A 17764-nucleotide genomic window follows, 5' to 3' on the forward strand; every position below is an offset into this window, starting at 1 on the left:
CTCCCAACTACATTTGTGTGTGTATATAATACCTTGGCAATTAGTTACAACCCTAATAATTATAATAAGTTAAATCAAGATGCCATTGGTAATATACCGTATATAGTCGAGTATAAGCCGACTTTTTCAGCACAGTTTTATGCTAAAAAAGCCCCCTCAGCTTATACTCGAGTCGCGAGTTTCTCCCAATGAATTCAGTGAATAGCCGAGCGTTGCCTGTGATTGGCTGAGCGCTGTGACCAATCACAGGCAGCGCTCAGCTGTCATTCAATGAATGGCTGAGCACCGCCTGTGATTGGCTGAGCGCTCAGCCAATCAGACGCAGCCCTTTCAGCAGGCGGGGATTTTAAATCTCTGCCTGCTAAAAAAACTTCACTACAGTGACGGGACCCAAGCGGCTCGACATGCCTGAGCCCGGCAGCGGCGGACAGGTGAGTATATATATTTTTTACACATGCTAACGATAATTTCAGGTAAGGGCTTATATTTAAAGCCCTTCCCTGAAAATCACTACAGGGGTTGCCGGCAGACCATTGCTTTCAATGGGGGTGCTGGCAGCAGCCGCGGCCCCATTGAAAGCAATGGTGCACAGACCATGCATTTCCCAGCCTAGGCTTATACTCGAGGCATCTAATTTTTCCAGTCTTTTGTGCTAAAATTAGGTGCCTCGGCTTATACTCTGGTCGGCTAATACTCGCATATATACAGTACTCGACATATAAAAAATTATAATGTTATGTTTTCTATCCTAAATGCAATTCATTTCAAATGCACTGTAAGTTTCCATGTAGAAAACTCTCTCATATAGCTAGATAAGCTGGAGCCTATCGATGTGAGGGTATATTCACACATGGCAGATCATTATGTCCCATATATCTGCAGCATGTTCCTCCTGCAGCAGGTGTATGAATTTCTGTAAACCCCATTTCAATGAATGTGACAGTAGTAGAAAAATCTGCAACAAATCTGTCACATGTGAATAGATCCTAATTGATGTATTAATGGGTATTTCTGCTCTTTTTGCTGTGCTGGCATACATGTACTGATGCCTGCCTCCACAGGATAATGGCTGAATGCCGATTTCTTCTGTAAAAGTCAATGCTGTCTAATGAAACAATGGTTATGTAGCTTTCTGGCAGAAGAGAATGTCTTTTGGAGTTTTAATCATTGCAATATGCTAACAATTACAGTGAGCACGAACAATTTCTGTAGATATTAAAAGTTCTTAAAGTAAAATATCATGTTAGAAAAAGGTTTAATAAGCTGTTTTTTCTGTAGTAGCATTTTTAGAAACATTCCCTTTACAACTGAGAGCGATGATGTATAAGCCTATAAGAACAGTGATCAAACAAAATGCCCTACAGATGTCCTTTACAAAAAAAATTCAACATTTACGGGAGCCTGTATTCTGTGAATCTAGTGTGCAGCCCATTCATAGAAGACAGGCTGCCATGATATGTTCATATAATTACTTAATGCATAAATTTTGCTAACAGTAACAGTAATCTTACGTCAGCCCTGAAGGCTTACCTAGATAATAATAATTCAGATACAGCCTAAGGCTGGATTCACACAGGCGTATATCGGCCGGGTTTTCACGCCCAGCCGATACACGCTGCCCCTCTGATGCATTGGTTTGCACATGGGCATATTTCCGCAGCATAAAAGCGCCCGGCCAACCAAGATAGTGCATTTCGTCCGGGTGCTTTTACACCGGCGGTGGCTGCATAGACTCCTATGGGAGCGTATAACAGCTGCCGAAGAAGGGAGGTGGAAGGGAGTTTAGCAGTGTGACTGCTAAACCCCCCCCCCCCTTCCCTGCTCCTCTCTGCCTCTTGCCGGCTGTTTGCAATGGGAGGGTGTGGGATGGGGGCAGAGCTAAGCTCTGTCCCCATCCTACCCTCTCCCATTGCTGGCTAGTACAAGGGGCAGAGAGGGGGCGGAAGCTTAGAACACTAGCTCCCACTCCGTCCCGCCTCCTCCCCTTGCTGAGAGCTGGCGAGGGAGAGGGAAGGGGGAGACACATCTTAGCAGAGCTAAATTGTCTCCCCTACCCAACGGCATTGCGGGCTCGGTGTATATGCCCCAGGCCAGGGCAGTCTGAACGGGCGCACAAACATTAGATTTGTGCGCCTGTTCATGCGTTTTTACGTCGCTGGCGTGAATCCAGACTAACTGTTATATTTACTAATTTGATAATCGCATTACTAACCACTATTGTTACAGCCATGGTTTATGTACACCTCTGCATTTAATTAATTTGTAGGAAGACCTGGATTATTTCCTTTTTTTCTGCATTAGTTAATACTTGTATTTCGGATAAAATAACAATTCTGGAATATGTTTTTTATGTAATTGCTTTGTACTTTTTAGCTGTTACTGCTCCCAGATGTTTGCCAATAAATTGACAATGGGGTGTTACTATTCTCCTTGTCAAAGGGGTTTGTCCTTACACAATCTGACATTGTCAGCAGAGATTGTATGGAGGGAATGGAGTTGGAGCGAGCTGGGGATCATTGTGGCCCATCTGCCTCCATTCACAGATCATCATTTGATTTTTTTTCATGCTTGCACAATCTGAATAATGAATGAATACCATTCGTCCTTCGGATGGTGTAAGCATTTACACTGAACTATTATCGTTCAGATTTCTGTGATCCAGCAGAAGAAAAGATTCTCCAGAATTGTCAGTTCATGGTGAGTATAGTTACTTACTAGAACAAACAAGTATGGAGTGACCAGGCTACGGCTGGCCCACAGGGGAACATGTGATCTCCCCAGTGGGCTCCCAGCTTCCACCCGCTACATGAATGGTACATAGAACAGTACACCCATAGCATTATATATGGATAGAGACAGCCTACAGCATCTCAGAAAGGTACTTTTTGCATGTACCTATTCAGTGGGCCCCCAGAATTAATTTTACTAATGGGTAGTGTAGCTCATCGTGATCATCTGGTAGTAAAAGAATCAGATTGGATCAGCCTGACCCAATTTTTGGCAAGAATCGCTCGAAAATCTTTTTTCCCATAATGCATGCTTAATAGAGATGAGCGAACGTACTCGGATAGGCACTACTCGTCCGAGTAATGTGCCTTATCCGAGTACCGCTGTGTTCGTGCTCAAAGATTCGGGACGCGCTGCGGAGCGGGGAGCTGCAGGGGAGAGCGGGGAGGAACGGAGGGGAGATCTTTCTCTCCTTCTCTCCCGGCCGCTCTGCCCCGCTCCCCACTCCGACTCACCTGTCAGCAGCGGAGCGTCCCGAATCTTTGAGCAGGAACACAGCGGTACTCGGATAAGGCACATTACTCGGACGAGTAGTGCCTATCCGAGTACGTTCGCTCATCTCTAATGCTTAACTGTGGTGGTAGTGCCGCTACAATGAATATGACTCAGTGGTTAGCACTGTTGCCTTGCAGTGTTGGGGTCCTTCGTTCAAGTCTCATCAGGGACAACATCTGCTTGGACTTAGGAAAACTTCATACAGATGTTGCACTTGGTCATATCTGAACCCAGAACTGCAATGCACCAGCGCTAACAATGATCCACCGCTGGAGGAGAGCAAGAAGAAGAAACACAGAGGACATAAAAACTCCATAGAGATGTTGCTCGGATTTGAATCTAGAACTCCAGCACTGATACTCTCACTAGTAAAGGGAATGCTTCTAGACTATGCAAAAGGAGGATTAGCTACAGCTAGGGACTAGTAAGTGGAAGGATACCAATGGGTTCATTGTTGGAGCCCCAGCAATGAGTAGGACTAGTGGCAGCCATGGCTCTTAAAGGGGTATTTCGGCACTTTTAAAAATGGCCAGAACCCTGCCAATCTGCTGATTCTCAGATCCACTATTGCTGCAGTCAGCGCAGGAAGCACTGACCATAGCGCAGCGGCCCGGGTCGGTACTGCAGTGCATCTTCCATTTAATTCAATGAGAGCTGCTCCTACAGTACCACCTCGGGATGATTCACAGAACACACTACAGTAGGTGCAGGAATCAGCTGAACAGCGGGGATCCAAGTGGTGTGTCCCCTTTGATCATCTATTGATGACCTGTATTTCATCCATAGCAAAGATGTAAAAAGTGCTGGAATACCTTTTTAATGTATTATTGCATATTAATAACATTACTGATGCTCGTAACAATAGGGGGTTTATTAATGAAACAGAGAGTGATCATTATCTTTTTCTAGGAAGTCAGTGTGATAGATGAAGCAGCATAATTCCTTTTTTTAAAACGGATGCATAAGCAAACCAAGGAAAGGTCAGCCCAGAAATAAAACTTGTCACTTTACTCACAGCTCTTCCTTGTTTGTTCTGTATGCTTCTCAATAATTATGTGAACAGTTACACAGCTGTAACACAGTGAAATTGGGCACGACCCATTTATTGTGTCACGGAGTGTTTTTTATTTTTAAGCTCAGTATCAAAGTCTCCCAGGACTGTAGTAAATAATATGCAATGATCTATGTATAACACAGCGATGCTTGGAATCCATTTCTAGTATCGTCTTTGTTTCAGACAAAAGGGACCTGGTGATGGTTTCCATGGTAACCGCAGTGGCCAGTATCAGCCTGCTGTGTGCATGGAAGAATTTTTAATTAGCGCTGTCAGATTCTGACTCTCACTGTTTAGTAAATAGTCAGTTTGTCATAACTTATCTTTAATATCCCTTATCTCCTTTAGGAAACACTATAATCAGAATTAGCAACATTATATCTAAATGCAATTTACCTTCCCAGCTTGGAATTGTTCTCATATGAATATTGGTATGTTATGTATGATAGGCGATAAATTTATGCTTATGTGGTATCTGAGATGAAGTATTTCTTTTCTCATAGACTGTGTCATGAAGCCGTATCAAACTCCTCTCCTATACTACTTCAACTTTTTCTTGGAAGTATTTTTATACTCAATGATATAAACATAAAGGAAGGAACACTTTTTTGTGACTCTGTTTGTGATGGCGAGTTTTCTCGGAAGAGACAAGTAAGCAATTGATTGATATTCTGTAATTGAATTAGACTAATACACATAGACTGGCTGCTAGTTACATTGCAAAACTAGACTCTAAACGGTGGGTTCAAATAACATAGATTTCTTGAAGATTTTCAGTAGCACCAATTCATGCAACATATCTGTTACATGCAAAAGTCCTAGAGAGTTTTTTTTTCGCTATTATGGCAAAAAAATTTAATTTAACCTCTCACATGCCGTAAATGTATGCTTTAAATCCGTGCCATTGTAAATGTATGGCATAGATTTAAAACTCCTGTGTAACAGGGGCAGGTAGGTGTCCCTGACTCTCTATAAACTGAGAAGACGACGGAGTGCTAGTCAATGTCGTTTCCTCCATTGGACATGGCAATTATATGATGCCACCATCCCCCTCCATCTATCAGCATGGGATTGCAGCTGAGTCTTAACAGACCCAGAGTCACCACAAGTGCCTGTTTTCCTGTTTTCACCTGTGACTGTTGCTCCTATGGATGCCACAGTTTTGGCAGGTTACCTTGAGCATAACTTCTTTCATGATTCCAGTTTCTCTTTTCATTGGTTGATGTTTAGGGATCAGTCCTATTCTCATTTTCTCAAGGAAAGACTAGAAGCAATGGGATGAAACTGAAAAGGAGGAGGCACAGATTTGATAGTAGAAAAAACTTTCTGACAGTGAGAGTGATCAATGAGTGGAACAGGTTGCCATGGGAGGTGATGAGTTCTCCTTCAATGGAAGTGTTCAAACAAAGGCTGGACAGACATCTGTCTGGGATGATTTAGTGATCCTGCACTGAGCAGGGGGTTGGACCTGATGACCCTGGAGTTCCCTTCCAACTCTACCATTCTAGGATTCTATGATGAGTTACAGTGGAAAGTGCAAAATAATACAAAGCTTGAATGTCCCAAAAGTCTTTTCTGATTCACTGTATTTCAGAACATATTGTGTAAAAACTGCATATATACATAAATACCGGTAAGTTAAAAAAATTAGAAAATAAAATATTCTGTAAAGTTAAAAAAAAAAAACAACAAATACACTGTTCATGTCAAATCAGACCCAGCCCTACCACCTGCGACTTTACATATATGTAATTGTATATTAAAACAACCTAAACAAAATTGGGAACCATTCTAGCATGTTATTTCAATGTAAAATTTTCAAATTAAAAAAACTGTAAAATTTAAAAAGAAAAGCTATTACTATAAAAGATATGAGAAAACAGTACTAGGTGTTATGTCAAAAATGAAGCAAACTTAAATTTAGTAGCCTAACAAGTAAAAAAAAAATTAGGTTTGTTGAACCACCACCTGTGCAAAATTGCCTATAGTTATCTGGTCATTTAGAATCCATTCACTCTGGTCATTAGGCCTCATGTCCACGGGGAAAATAATAATTAAAATCCGCAGCGGATCACCCGCGCGCGGATCCGCGCCCCATAGGAATGCATTGACCACCCGCGGGTAGCTAAATACCCGCGGATGGTCAATAAATGTGAATTAGAAAAATCATGGAGCATGAAAAAAAATGGACATGCTCCATTTAGGTGCGGATCACGCTCCGGATGGCCCCATTGATCTCTATGGGGTGCGGGAAATCCGCTGCGGGTGTTAAATGCCATTTATTTGGGTGCGTGAAATCTGCATGCGGATTACAAGTTTGGCTTCTTTTTCAGTGGCCTTGCATTTTTTTTCACGCGCAGATGCAAAAATGCCATCCGCGTGCATACACGCGTGAAAAAAAACGCATCCGCGTGTCATCCGCATGCAATAAAATACTATTTTAAGCTCATCCGCACTGCATCCGCGGCCCAAATCCGCGTTACAAATCCGGAGCAGATTTGATTTTCCCCGTGGACATGAGGCCTTAAGGGGTTATAAACAATCTTAAGGAAATTCCAGTGCGTTTTTGAAACTCCATCCAGCCACAGCTAACAATAGTAGCACAATCTTGTTGGCCTTGTCGTAAGATCGTGCTTCCATTGGCTACTGCAGCTGGGCAGAGACTCAGCCGCAAGCGGTTTTTATTACGTGTTACTGCACCCTGAAGATATAACTAAGTAGCCTGGCTACTGTGTGGTTGTTTTGTAGAAGTGCTAAGAGTTAAGTTGCCTTAACATGTGCACTTGGGGGTTCCGTTTTCCTGTTCTGTTCGGGAAACAAAAAACAGGAATCCCCTAGCCGAACGGATCCAGATTGAAGGCTGAGTTCTTCCTTCTGTGTACTGTTGGAATATGTATGAGTACTACCAGTATTTCTTTTCCAGGTAAGTGACAATGCCAGAGTGCTGCAAATTTTGTGAACCAACATGTAGTAATGCATCTGAACCACATTTTAGTAAATTACATGAGCCCAAATTAATTTATTTTGCATCAGGCTTGCTAACTAAATACAAGGTGAGAGGCCACAGAGTGAATGGAGTTTCTCCGTCTGACCTCTTCGCCATTCCGCTGGTATGCCATTAACCTTTTCCAATCTAATTTTGAATTCAGGTTTTCCTAAAAGGCTTCCTCTTTTTGCTGTTATACAACGGTGCCATTTGCTGGCTAAAGCCAGTGTGTGTGCGCCAGAGAGGCTCCGACAGCAGAGTGGCTGGCAATAGACGGTAAGAATACCCTGTCGGACGTCTTTTGACATTGGAGCTGTACAAGCTTCAATCAGAATGTAGGAAGATGTCAGACAGTGGATTGGAAAGGGTTAATGTGTGAAATGGGGCAACCTCTTTAAAGCCATATTTTTTACATACCATGTTAAATAGGCAGATCCAACTGCTGTTAAAGCCTTTACTGCCACAAATCTTTACCATGTTCTACTGAGTTAAGAGTGAATGAAGTAGAACCAAGGAGTGTAGTAATTTCTTCAGTGTAAACACGGGAGGCTTATTACTGAAATAACACACTTGAGGAGTCAAACACAACAGGCAGTTTGAGGAATAAAAGTTTATGTAATCCACAAAGGGAAATTTGCTTGTTTCAAATTGATTTGCAAAAAAGGAGATTATAAAAACATATTTACATTTAGATTGCCAAAACACTTTTATTTAGATTGTTAAAGGAAGGACGACTCTGCTGAGCAAAATGTCTCTTTGTTATCTTTAGATTTGCCGAATAGCCGAATGTGAGAGATTGTTAGTGGCTCTTGATGTTAGTACCTTGCTGAGTGACACCAGCTATGCCCTTCAAGCTGTTGTTCAATGCTATGGTCTGATTGCTCCACTAATCTACCACAGGATCCCTTCTGTTGCAGTAGTGCAGGTAAGCAGAAATGTTCCAAAATAAATTCATTCAGACATGATAAGTCATCATTTCTATTTTTGTCTTCAAATATAACAAATCACTCAAATAAAATACACTATGTTGACAAAAGTATTGGGATGAAATTCGATTTTATTCTTATTTTTCATAACAGAACCACCTACAAATTTCACTGTTTCTCCAGACAATCGCCACACCCAAGTGCAGTCATCTAATGGTGATGGCAAAATCCATAGAAGAGTTTAAAAGGGGACTAGATGTCTTTCTGGAGAGGAAGGATATTACAGGATATAAATCTTAGGTTAATTGTTAATCCGGGTATACAGGCAGGTAGGAACCATTAGGGGTTGATCCAGGGAACAGTCTGATTGCCATTAGGGAGTCGGGAAGGAATTTTTTCCCCAAAAGGGCTAATTGGCTTCTGCCTTGGGGTTTTTTGCCTTCCTCTGGATCAACAACACAGGAGGATAAACAGGCTGGACTAGATGGACATTGTCTTCATTCGGCCTTACGAACTATGTTACTATGTAATCGGAAGAAGGTGTACTGTAATTCAGCTGTCCACAACACTTGTTTCCACTTATTTATAGTCCAAGAATGACGCTCTGAGCACTATTGCGGGCATCTCTATGCATTTACTGCTGTGATGGTGGGTTTTGTGTGCAGCCGCTCATACATGGGAACCCTTTGCATGCAGTTTCTTGAAGATGGTTCTAGTGGTAGTGGATGTTCCAATGGCCAGTGTGACCGAGTTTTGTGGCAGCCGATGTGTGTGATGCCTTCACAGCTCATACAAGGCTTTGTTGTCCACGTTCTGCCAGTTTACGAGGTCTCCCCACGACCATGGCTGAGCTGTACACACACCAGATGTTTTCCTATTCCCGAATACCATTGCCTAGTGGAATTTGGAAGGTCCAAAAATGTTGTGATGTTCCGTAATGACTGGGTGCTCAGGTGACATCTCACTACCATACTTCGTTGGAAGTCTGTCAACTCTATACCTCATGATATTCTGATGGTTTCTGTATTGGGGTTTGTCTGTGTGATACTCTCCTTTATACCTAATGCTCACACATCTGATTTGCATATCCCCTGACAACACGGGATCGGTGGGGATCCCAATACTTTTGTAAACACAGTGTATTTCTCATAAATTAAAAGGTTTTTGCACCTTTGAATAAAGTTAATTTATTGTATTTTAAAGTTCTGAAACTTTCTATAAGGTTCTTTGTTTCAGCCCCCAACTGTTTTCAAGATTTCTGTTTGCCATTGAGTGAAAAAACTCTTGCTTGAATCTAGAGGTTCAAAACCTGTTCTGATCAGGAGATTTTCACGCAAGTTCAGGGCACTACACAAATGAGCTCTGGTACAGAGGTTTCGAGGATTAAGAAAAAGGTTTAGCTCTTGCAGTAATTGCATGCAAGTAACAATTATATCTTAGTTTCTTTAGCAATCGTTCATATTGAACATGTAGAAGAGTAATTTCACCATAAAAAATACATATGTTTCAAAGAAGGGTAAAACAGCAGGGACATAATATCCATAAATTAAAGACTAGCAGTCGGTATGGAGACCCTGCAGAGCAGAGACAAGTTTGTGTGTTTATACCTGTGCAATGTTTTGGGGTCCCTCCCCATTTCTTACATACTCTTGTCACATACTCTTGTCTCCGCTTGTCAGATGTACACAGTTATTTTGCTGGTCTTCTATTTACTAATTGAAACACCTGTTTCAGTTAGACATAAATCAGAACAGGTTTTCAGCTCTGGTTGAAAAACAAGGATGTTTCCATACTCTGACAGCAGAGAGAGAGAGCTTGAAAACAAAAAGGAGCTGAAGCACCAAATAAATTGGAAAGTTACATAACTTTTCATAATACAACAAATAAGCTTGTGAACCACTTTACTAGTGGATAGGGCTTGTCAACTATGGTACTGCATGGATGGGTTCCTTTAGAAAAACAACATTCGTAAACATGTCAAGAGAAGTATACGGTATTCCTCCTGTGTTCCAAAAAGAGCACCAACTGGGGAATTTAGGAATGGGATAAGATTTTTTAGTCTGATGAGGCTTTGATATTTGGTAGCACAGACAGAAGATACACAGATCTAATCCTTACTACGTATAATTGACTGTGAAAGATACAGCTGTCTGGGCAATACTGCTGTGGCTACTTTTCTTTGGCACTAGCCCTGCAAAGCCCATTGTAAATAAAAGCAAGAAGTTAGAAGAATATATTTTAGATATCATATGCCTTATAGAAGAAAATGGACAGGGATTTATTGTCTCTCGCCAGGATTCCCAACATTATAATACCCTCATTATACCCTCATATTATAACCCTCATTAGCCTTTTAAAGGACCACTAGGGCAAAATCAACCTTCAAGATTTCCTTCATTTTTAATTGTAAAACATTAAAGGGGTTGTCCCGCGCCGAAACGGGTTTTTTTTTTCAACACCCCCCCCCCCCCCCCCCGTTCGGCGCGAGACAACCCCGATGCAAGGGTTAAAAAAGAAGACCGCACAGCGCTTACCTGAATCCCCGCGCTCCGGTGACTTCTTACTTACCTGCTGAAGATGGCCGCCGGGATCTTCTACCTCGGTGGACCGCAGGACTTCTGTGCGGTCCATTGCCGATTCCAGCCTCCGGATTGGCTGGAATCGGCACGTGACGGGGCGGAGCTACACGGAGCCCCATTGAGAAAAGAAGAAGACCCGGACTGCGCAAGCGCGTCTAATTTGGCCATTAGACGCCGAAAATTAGACGGCCTCCATGGAAACGAGGACGCTAGCAATGGAGCAGGTAAGTGAAAAACTTCTTATAACTTCTGTATGGCTCATAATTAATGCACAATGTACATTACAAAGTGCATTAATATGGCCATACAGAAGTGTATAGACCCACTTGCTGCCGCGGGACAACCCCTTTAAGTAATTCATTTAACCCATTTGTTGACCATTGGGCCTATCCGAAAGACGTCAGATTGTTTATGCATAATGCATTTTCATAATTAGAGATGAGCGAGCACCAAAATGCTCGGGTGCTCGTTACTCGGGTCGAATTTATCGCGATGCTCGAGGGTTCGTTTCGAGTAACGAACCCCATTGAAGTCAATGGGCGACCCGAGCATTTTTGTATTTCGCCGATGCTCGCTAAGGTTTTCATGTGTGAAAATCTGGGCAATTCAATAAAGTGATGGGAACGACACAGCAACGGATAGGGCAGGCGAGGGGCTACATGTTGGGCTGCATCTCAAGTTCACAGGTCCCACTATTAAGCCACAATACCGGCAAGAGTGGGGGCCCCCCCCTCCTAACAACTTTTACTTCTGAAAAGCCCTCATTAGCAATGCATACCTTAGCTAAGCACCACACTACCTCCAACAAAGCACAATCACTGCCTGCATGACACTCCGCTGCCACTTCTCCTGGGTTACATGCTGACCAACCCCCCCCCCACGACCCAGTGTCCACAGCGCACACCAAACTGTCCCTGCCCAGCCTTCAGCTGCCCTCATGCCACGCCACCCTCATGTCTATTTATAAGTGCGTCTGCCAGAGGCAAAGCAGGCACACACTGCAGAGGGTTAGCATGGCTAGGCAGCGACCCCCCCATAAAAGGGGCGGGCCGATAGCCCACAATGCTGTACAGAAGCAATGAGAAATCCAATCCTGTGCCACCTCCATCTGGAGCTGCACACGTGGGCATAGCAATGGGAAACCTATGTGCCACACACTATTCATTCTGTCAAGGTGTCTGCACGCCCCAGTCAGACCGCGGTTTTTTATAAATAGTCACAGGCAGGTCCAACTCCGCAATGGGAATTCCGTGTGCACCCACAGCATGGGTGGCTCCCTGGAACCCACCCGCTGTACATAAATGTATCCCATTGCATTGCCCATCACAGCTGAGGTAATGTCGTGGTTAATGCAGGTGGGCTTCAGCCCACACTGCATGCCCCAGTCTGACTGGGGTTCTTTACAAGTGGACAGATGTAGGTTAAACTCCGTGTGCACCTACAGCATGGGTGGCTCCCTGGAACCCATCGGTGGTACATAAATATATCCCATTGCAGTGCCCTACTCAGCAGAGCTAACATCAGATACAATACAGGTGGGCTTCGGCCCACACTGCATGCCCCAGTCTGACTGGGGTTCTTTAGAAGTGGACAGATGTAGGTTAAACTCCGTGTGCACCTACAGCATGGGTGGGTGCCAGGAAGCCACCGGCGGTACATAAATATATCCCATTGCATTGCCCAACACAGCTGAGGTAATGTCGTGCTTAATGCAGGTGGGCTTCGGCCCACACTGCATGCCCCAGTCTGACTGGGCTTCTTTAGAAGTGGACAGATGTAGGTTAAACTCCGTGTGCACCTACAGCATGGGTGGCTCCCTGGAACCCACCGGTGGTACATAAATATATCCCATTGCAGTGCCCTACTCAGCAGAGCTAACGTCAGATACAATACAGGTGGGCTTTGGCCCACACTGCATGGCCCAGTCAGACTGGTAATATGTACCTTAACAGTAACCTCGTTGGTGGTAATGTGGTGGTGACTGCGGACCTAGTAGCGCGGTTTTATGTAGTTGGTTTTCGGAATGTGGCCATGATTAAGTGGGCCGTGGCGGGGGGATGGTGGTGGTGCTCTCTTGTAGTATCTTTAAAGGTGAAATTCTTGGACTGCCACGAGACGGACCAATGCAAAGGTATTTGCCAAGAATGTTTTCATTGTTGGAGGAGGAGGGGGATGTTTTGGAGGCACTATGTGTCCTCTCCACGTGTCCGTGGTTATATGCACCTTAACAGTAACAGTGTTGGTTTGAAATGGCCTCGCCGCCATCATGTCTTTGTGAAGCCTCTGTTTCCACACCCCAGTGACATACCATTAGCTGCAGTATAGGCAGAGCCCAGAATTATTAACATTTCAGCGGTAGTATTAGGGACAGGCCCCACTAACATATCACTAGCAGCAGTATAGGGGGAGCGCAGTCTTAGTTCCATTTCAGTAATAGTAGCACTCAAGACAGGCCCCAGTAACAATTCCGAAGCAGCAGTATAGGAGGAGCGCAGTCTTAGTTCCATTTCAGTAATAGTAGCACTCAAGACAAGCCCCAGTAACAATTCCCATTGCAGCAGTTTAGGGAGATAACAGTCTCTTTCACAATTCAGTAGCTGCAGTATAGACAAGGCCCCAGTTACATTTATGTAGCAAAAGTGTAGGCCAACCCCACACACCTTTCTGTACCATGAGTGCAGGCGAAGAACATAGAAATTACAATGATTACACTGTAGGTGAGGGCCCAAAATTGGTGTAGCAACAGTACTAATGTACCTCAGAAAAAATTGGCCATGCCCAACCAAGATGGCAGGTGAAACCCATTAATCGCTTTGGTTAATGTGGCTTAAGTGGTAACTAGGCCTGGAGGCAGCCCAGTTTAACGAAAAATTGGTTCAAGTTAAAGTTTCATCGCTTGTAAGAGCATTGAAACGTATAAAAATTGTTTGGAAAAATTATATGAGTGAGCCTTGTGGCCCAAAGAAAAATTGCCCGTTCGGCGTGATTACGTGAGGTTTCAGGAGGAGGAGCAGGAGGAGGAGGAGGAATATTATACACAGATTGATGAAGCAGAAATGTCACCGTTTTGGATGGTGATACAGAACGATGCTTCCATCCGCGGGTGCAGCCTACGTATTGCTTAGGTATCGCTGCTGTCCGCTGGTGGAGAACAGAAGTCTGGGGAAATCCAGGCTTTGTTCATCTTGATGAGTGTAAGCCTGTCGGCACTGTCGGTTGACAGGCGTGTACGCTTATCTGTGATGATTCCCCCAGCCGCACTAAACACCCTCTCTGACAAGACGCTAGCCGCAGGACAAGCAAGCACCTCCAGGGCATACAGCGCGAGTTCAGGCCACGTGTCCAGCTTCGACACCCAGTAGTTGTAGGGGGCAGAGGCGTCACGGAGGACGGTCGTGCGATCGGCTACGTACTCCCTCACCATCCTTTTACAGTGCTCCCGCCGACTCAGCCTTGACTGGGGAGCGGTGACACAGTCTTGGTGGGGAGCCATAAAGCTGTCCAGGGCCTTAAAGAGTGTTGCACTGCCTGTGCTGAACATGCTGCTCGATCTCCGCACCTCCCCTGCTACCTGGCCCTCGGAACTGCGCCTTCGGCCACTAGCGCTGTCGGATGGGAATTTTACCATCAGCTTGTCCGCCAGGGTCCTGTGGTATAGCAACACTCTCGAACCCCTTTCCTCTTCGGGAATGAGAGTGGAATAGTTCTCCTTATACTGTGGGTCGAGCAGTGTGTACACCCAGTAATCCGTAGTGGCCAGAATGCGTGCAACACGAGGGTCACGAGAAAGGCATCCTAACATGAAGTCAGCCATGTGTGCCAGGGTACCTGTACGCAACACATGGCTGTCTTCACTAGGAAGATCAATTTCAGGATCCTCCTCCTCCTCCTCCGCCTCCTCCTCCTCAGGCCATACACGCTGAAAGGATGACAGGCAAGCAGCATGGGTACCAACAGCAGTGGGCCAAGCTGTCTCTTCCCCCTCCTCCTCATCCTCCTCATGCTCCTCCTCCTCCTCCTCAACGCGCTGAGATATAGACAGGAGGGTGCTCTGACTATCCAGCGACATACTATCTTCCCCCGCCTCCGTTTCCGAGCGCAAAGCATTTGCCTTTATGCTTTGCAGGGAACTTCTCAAGAGGCATAGCAGAGGAATGGTGACGCTAATGATTGCAGCATCGCCGCTCACCACCTGGGTAGACTCCTCAAACTTTCCAAGGACCTGGCAGATGTCTGCCAACCAGGCCCACTCTTCTGAAAATAATTGAGGAGGCTGACTCCCACTGCGCCGCCCATGTTGGAGTTGGTATTCCACTATAGCTCTACGCTGCTCATAGAGCCTGGCCAACATGTGGAGCGTAGAGTTCCACCGTGTGGGCACGTCGCACAGCAGTCGGTGCACTGGCAGATTAAACCGATGTTGCAGTGTCCGCAGGGTGGCAGCGTCCGTGTGGGACTTGCGGAAATGTGCGCAGAGCCGGCGCACCTTTCCGAGCAGGTCTGACAAGCGTGGGTAGCTTTTCAGAAAGCGCTGAACCACCAAATTAAAGACGTGGGCCAGGCATGGCACGTGCGTGAGGCTGCCGAGCTGCAGAGCCGCCACCAGGTTACGGCCGTTGTCACACACGACCATGCCCGGTTGGAGGCTCAGCGGCGCAAGCCAGCGGTCGGTCTGCTCTGTTAGACCCCGCAGCAGTTCGTGGGCCGTGTGCCTCTTCTCTCCTAAGCTGAGTAGTTTCAGCACGGCCTGCTGACGCTTGCCCACCGCTGTGCTACCACGCCGCGCGACACCGACTGCTGGCGACGTCCTGCTGCTGCTGACACATCTAGATTGCGAGACAGAGGTTGAGGAGGAGGAGGAGGAGGAGGAGGAGGGTGCTTTAGTGGAGGAAGCATACACCGCCGAACATACCACCACCGAGCTGGGGCCCGCAATTCTGGGGGTGGGTAGGACGTGAGCGGTCCCAGGCTCTGACTCTGTCCCAGCCTCCACTAAATTCACCCAATGTGCCGTCAGGGAGATGTAGTGGCCCTGCCCGCCTGTGCTTGTCCACGTGTCCGTTGTTAAGTGGACCTTGCCACTAACCGCATTGGTGAGGGCGCGTACAATGTTGCGGGAGACGTGGTCGTGCAGGGCTGGGATGGCACATCGGGAAAAGTAGTGGTGACTGGGAACTGAGTAGCGCGGGGCCGCCGCCGCCATCATACTTTTGAAGGACTCCGTTTCCACAACCCTATACGGCAGCATCTCAAGGCTGATAAATTTGGCTATGTGGACGGTTAACGCTTGAGCGTGCGGGTGCGTGGTGCCGTACTTGCGTTTGCGCTCAAACACTTGCGCTAGCGACGGTTGGACGGTGCGGTGCGAGACATTGGTGGATGGGGCCGAGGACAGCGGAGGTGAGGGTGTGGGTGCAGGCCAGGAGACGGTAGTGCCAGTGTCCTGAGAGGGGGGTTGGATCTCAGTGGCAGGTTGGGGCACAGGGGGAGAGGCAGCGGTGCAAACCGGAGGCGGTGAACGGCCTTCGTCCCACCTTGTGGGGTGCTTGGCCATCATATGTCTGCGCATGCTGGTGGTGGTGAGGCTGTTGGTGGTGGCTCCCCGGCTGATCTTGGCGCGACAAAGGTTGCACACCACAGTTCGTCGGTCGTCAGGCATCTCTGTGAAAAACTGCCAGACCTTAGAGCACCTCGGCCTCTGCAGGGTGGCATGGCGCGAGGGTGCGCTTTGGGAAACAGTTGGTGGATTATTCGGTCTGGCCCTGCCTCTACCCCTGGACACCGCACTGCCTCTTGCAACCTGCCCTGCTGCTGCCCTTGCCTCCCCCTCTGAAGACCTGTCCTGAGTAGGCGTTGCACACCAGGTGGGGTCAGTCACCTCATCGTCCTGCTGCTCTTCCTCCGAATCCTCTGTGCGCTCCTCCCTCGGACTTACTGCCCTTACTACTACCTCACTGCAAGACAACTGTGTCTCATCGTCATCGTCTTCCTCACCCACTGAAAGGTCTTGAGACAGTTGCTGGAAGTCCCCAGCCTCATCCCCTGGACCCCGGGAACTTTCCAATGGTTGGGCATCAGTGACGATAAACTCCTCTGGTGGGAGAGGAACCACTGCTGCCCAATCTGAGCAGGGCCCGAGAACAGTTCCTGGGAGTCTTCCCGCTCCTGAGCATGTGTCATTGTAGTGGAGTGAGGAGGCTGGGAGGAAGGAGGAGCAGCAGCCAGAGGATTCGGATTTGCAGCACTGGACGGCGCCGAACTGTGGGTGGATGATAGCTTGCTCGAAGCACTTTCTGCCATCCACGACAGGACCTGCTCACACTGCTCATTTTCTAATAAAGGTCTCCCGTGTGGACCCATTAATTGGGCGATGAATGTGGGGACGCCAGAAACGTGCCACTCTCCTAATCGCGCAGCAGTCGGCTGCGATACACCTGGATCAGGACACCTCGGCCTGTGCCCACACCCTCACTTGGGCCTACGCGTCCTCGGCCGCGTCCACGTCCTCTAGGCCTACCCCTACCCCTCAGCATGCTGTATTACCAGTGATTTCCCAGCCAGGAAATAAATTGGCGCAAGCCTGCAGGCCAAATAGAATTTTTCCCTTTCTTTTTTTAAAGGGAAGGCCCACTGACTATATTCAATCAATAACAAATGTGTTCTGTGGCCCTGCTGTGTGTCACAGAACTGCAGTGTTATATTAACTGCAGCAGAGCGGTGATTTCCCAGGCAGGAAATAAATTGGCGCAAGCCTGCTGTTAAACTTAGCTGGCCGCGTATGATTTTTTTACGTTCTCCACCCACCACACACGTACCCAGAACGCTGAGGACTGTCAGAGGCAGGCCAAATAGAATTTTTCCCTTTTTTTTTTAAAGGGAAGGCCCACTGACTATATTCAATCAATAACAAATGTGTTCTGTGGCCCTGCTGTGTGTC

At 46.5% G+C, this 17764-nt stretch overlaps 1 protein-coding gene across 1 annotated transcript in view; it reads left to right on the forward strand.

The window, feature by feature from the left end:
- Positions 1-17764, forward strand: part of CFAP54 (cilia and flagella associated protein 54) — a 394557-nt gene that overhangs the window by 95422 nt on the left and 281371 nt on the right. Inside the window, exons 25-26 of the mRNA XM_066591462.1 lie at positions 4840-4987; positions 8092-8247. Of these exons, the coding sequence (XP_066447559.1) occupies positions 4840-4987; positions 8092-8247 (304 nt within the window). The remainder of the gene's footprint in view (positions 1-4839; positions 4988-8091; positions 8248-17764) is intronic.

The sequence above is a fragment of the Eleutherodactylus coqui genome, chromosome 2 (assembly GCF_035609145.1).
Source record: "Eleutherodactylus coqui strain aEleCoq1 chromosome 2, aEleCoq1.hap1, whole genome shotgun sequence".
Classification (NCBI taxonomy): domain Eukaryota; kingdom Metazoa; phylum Chordata; class Amphibia; order Anura; family Eleutherodactylidae; genus Eleutherodactylus; species Eleutherodactylus coqui.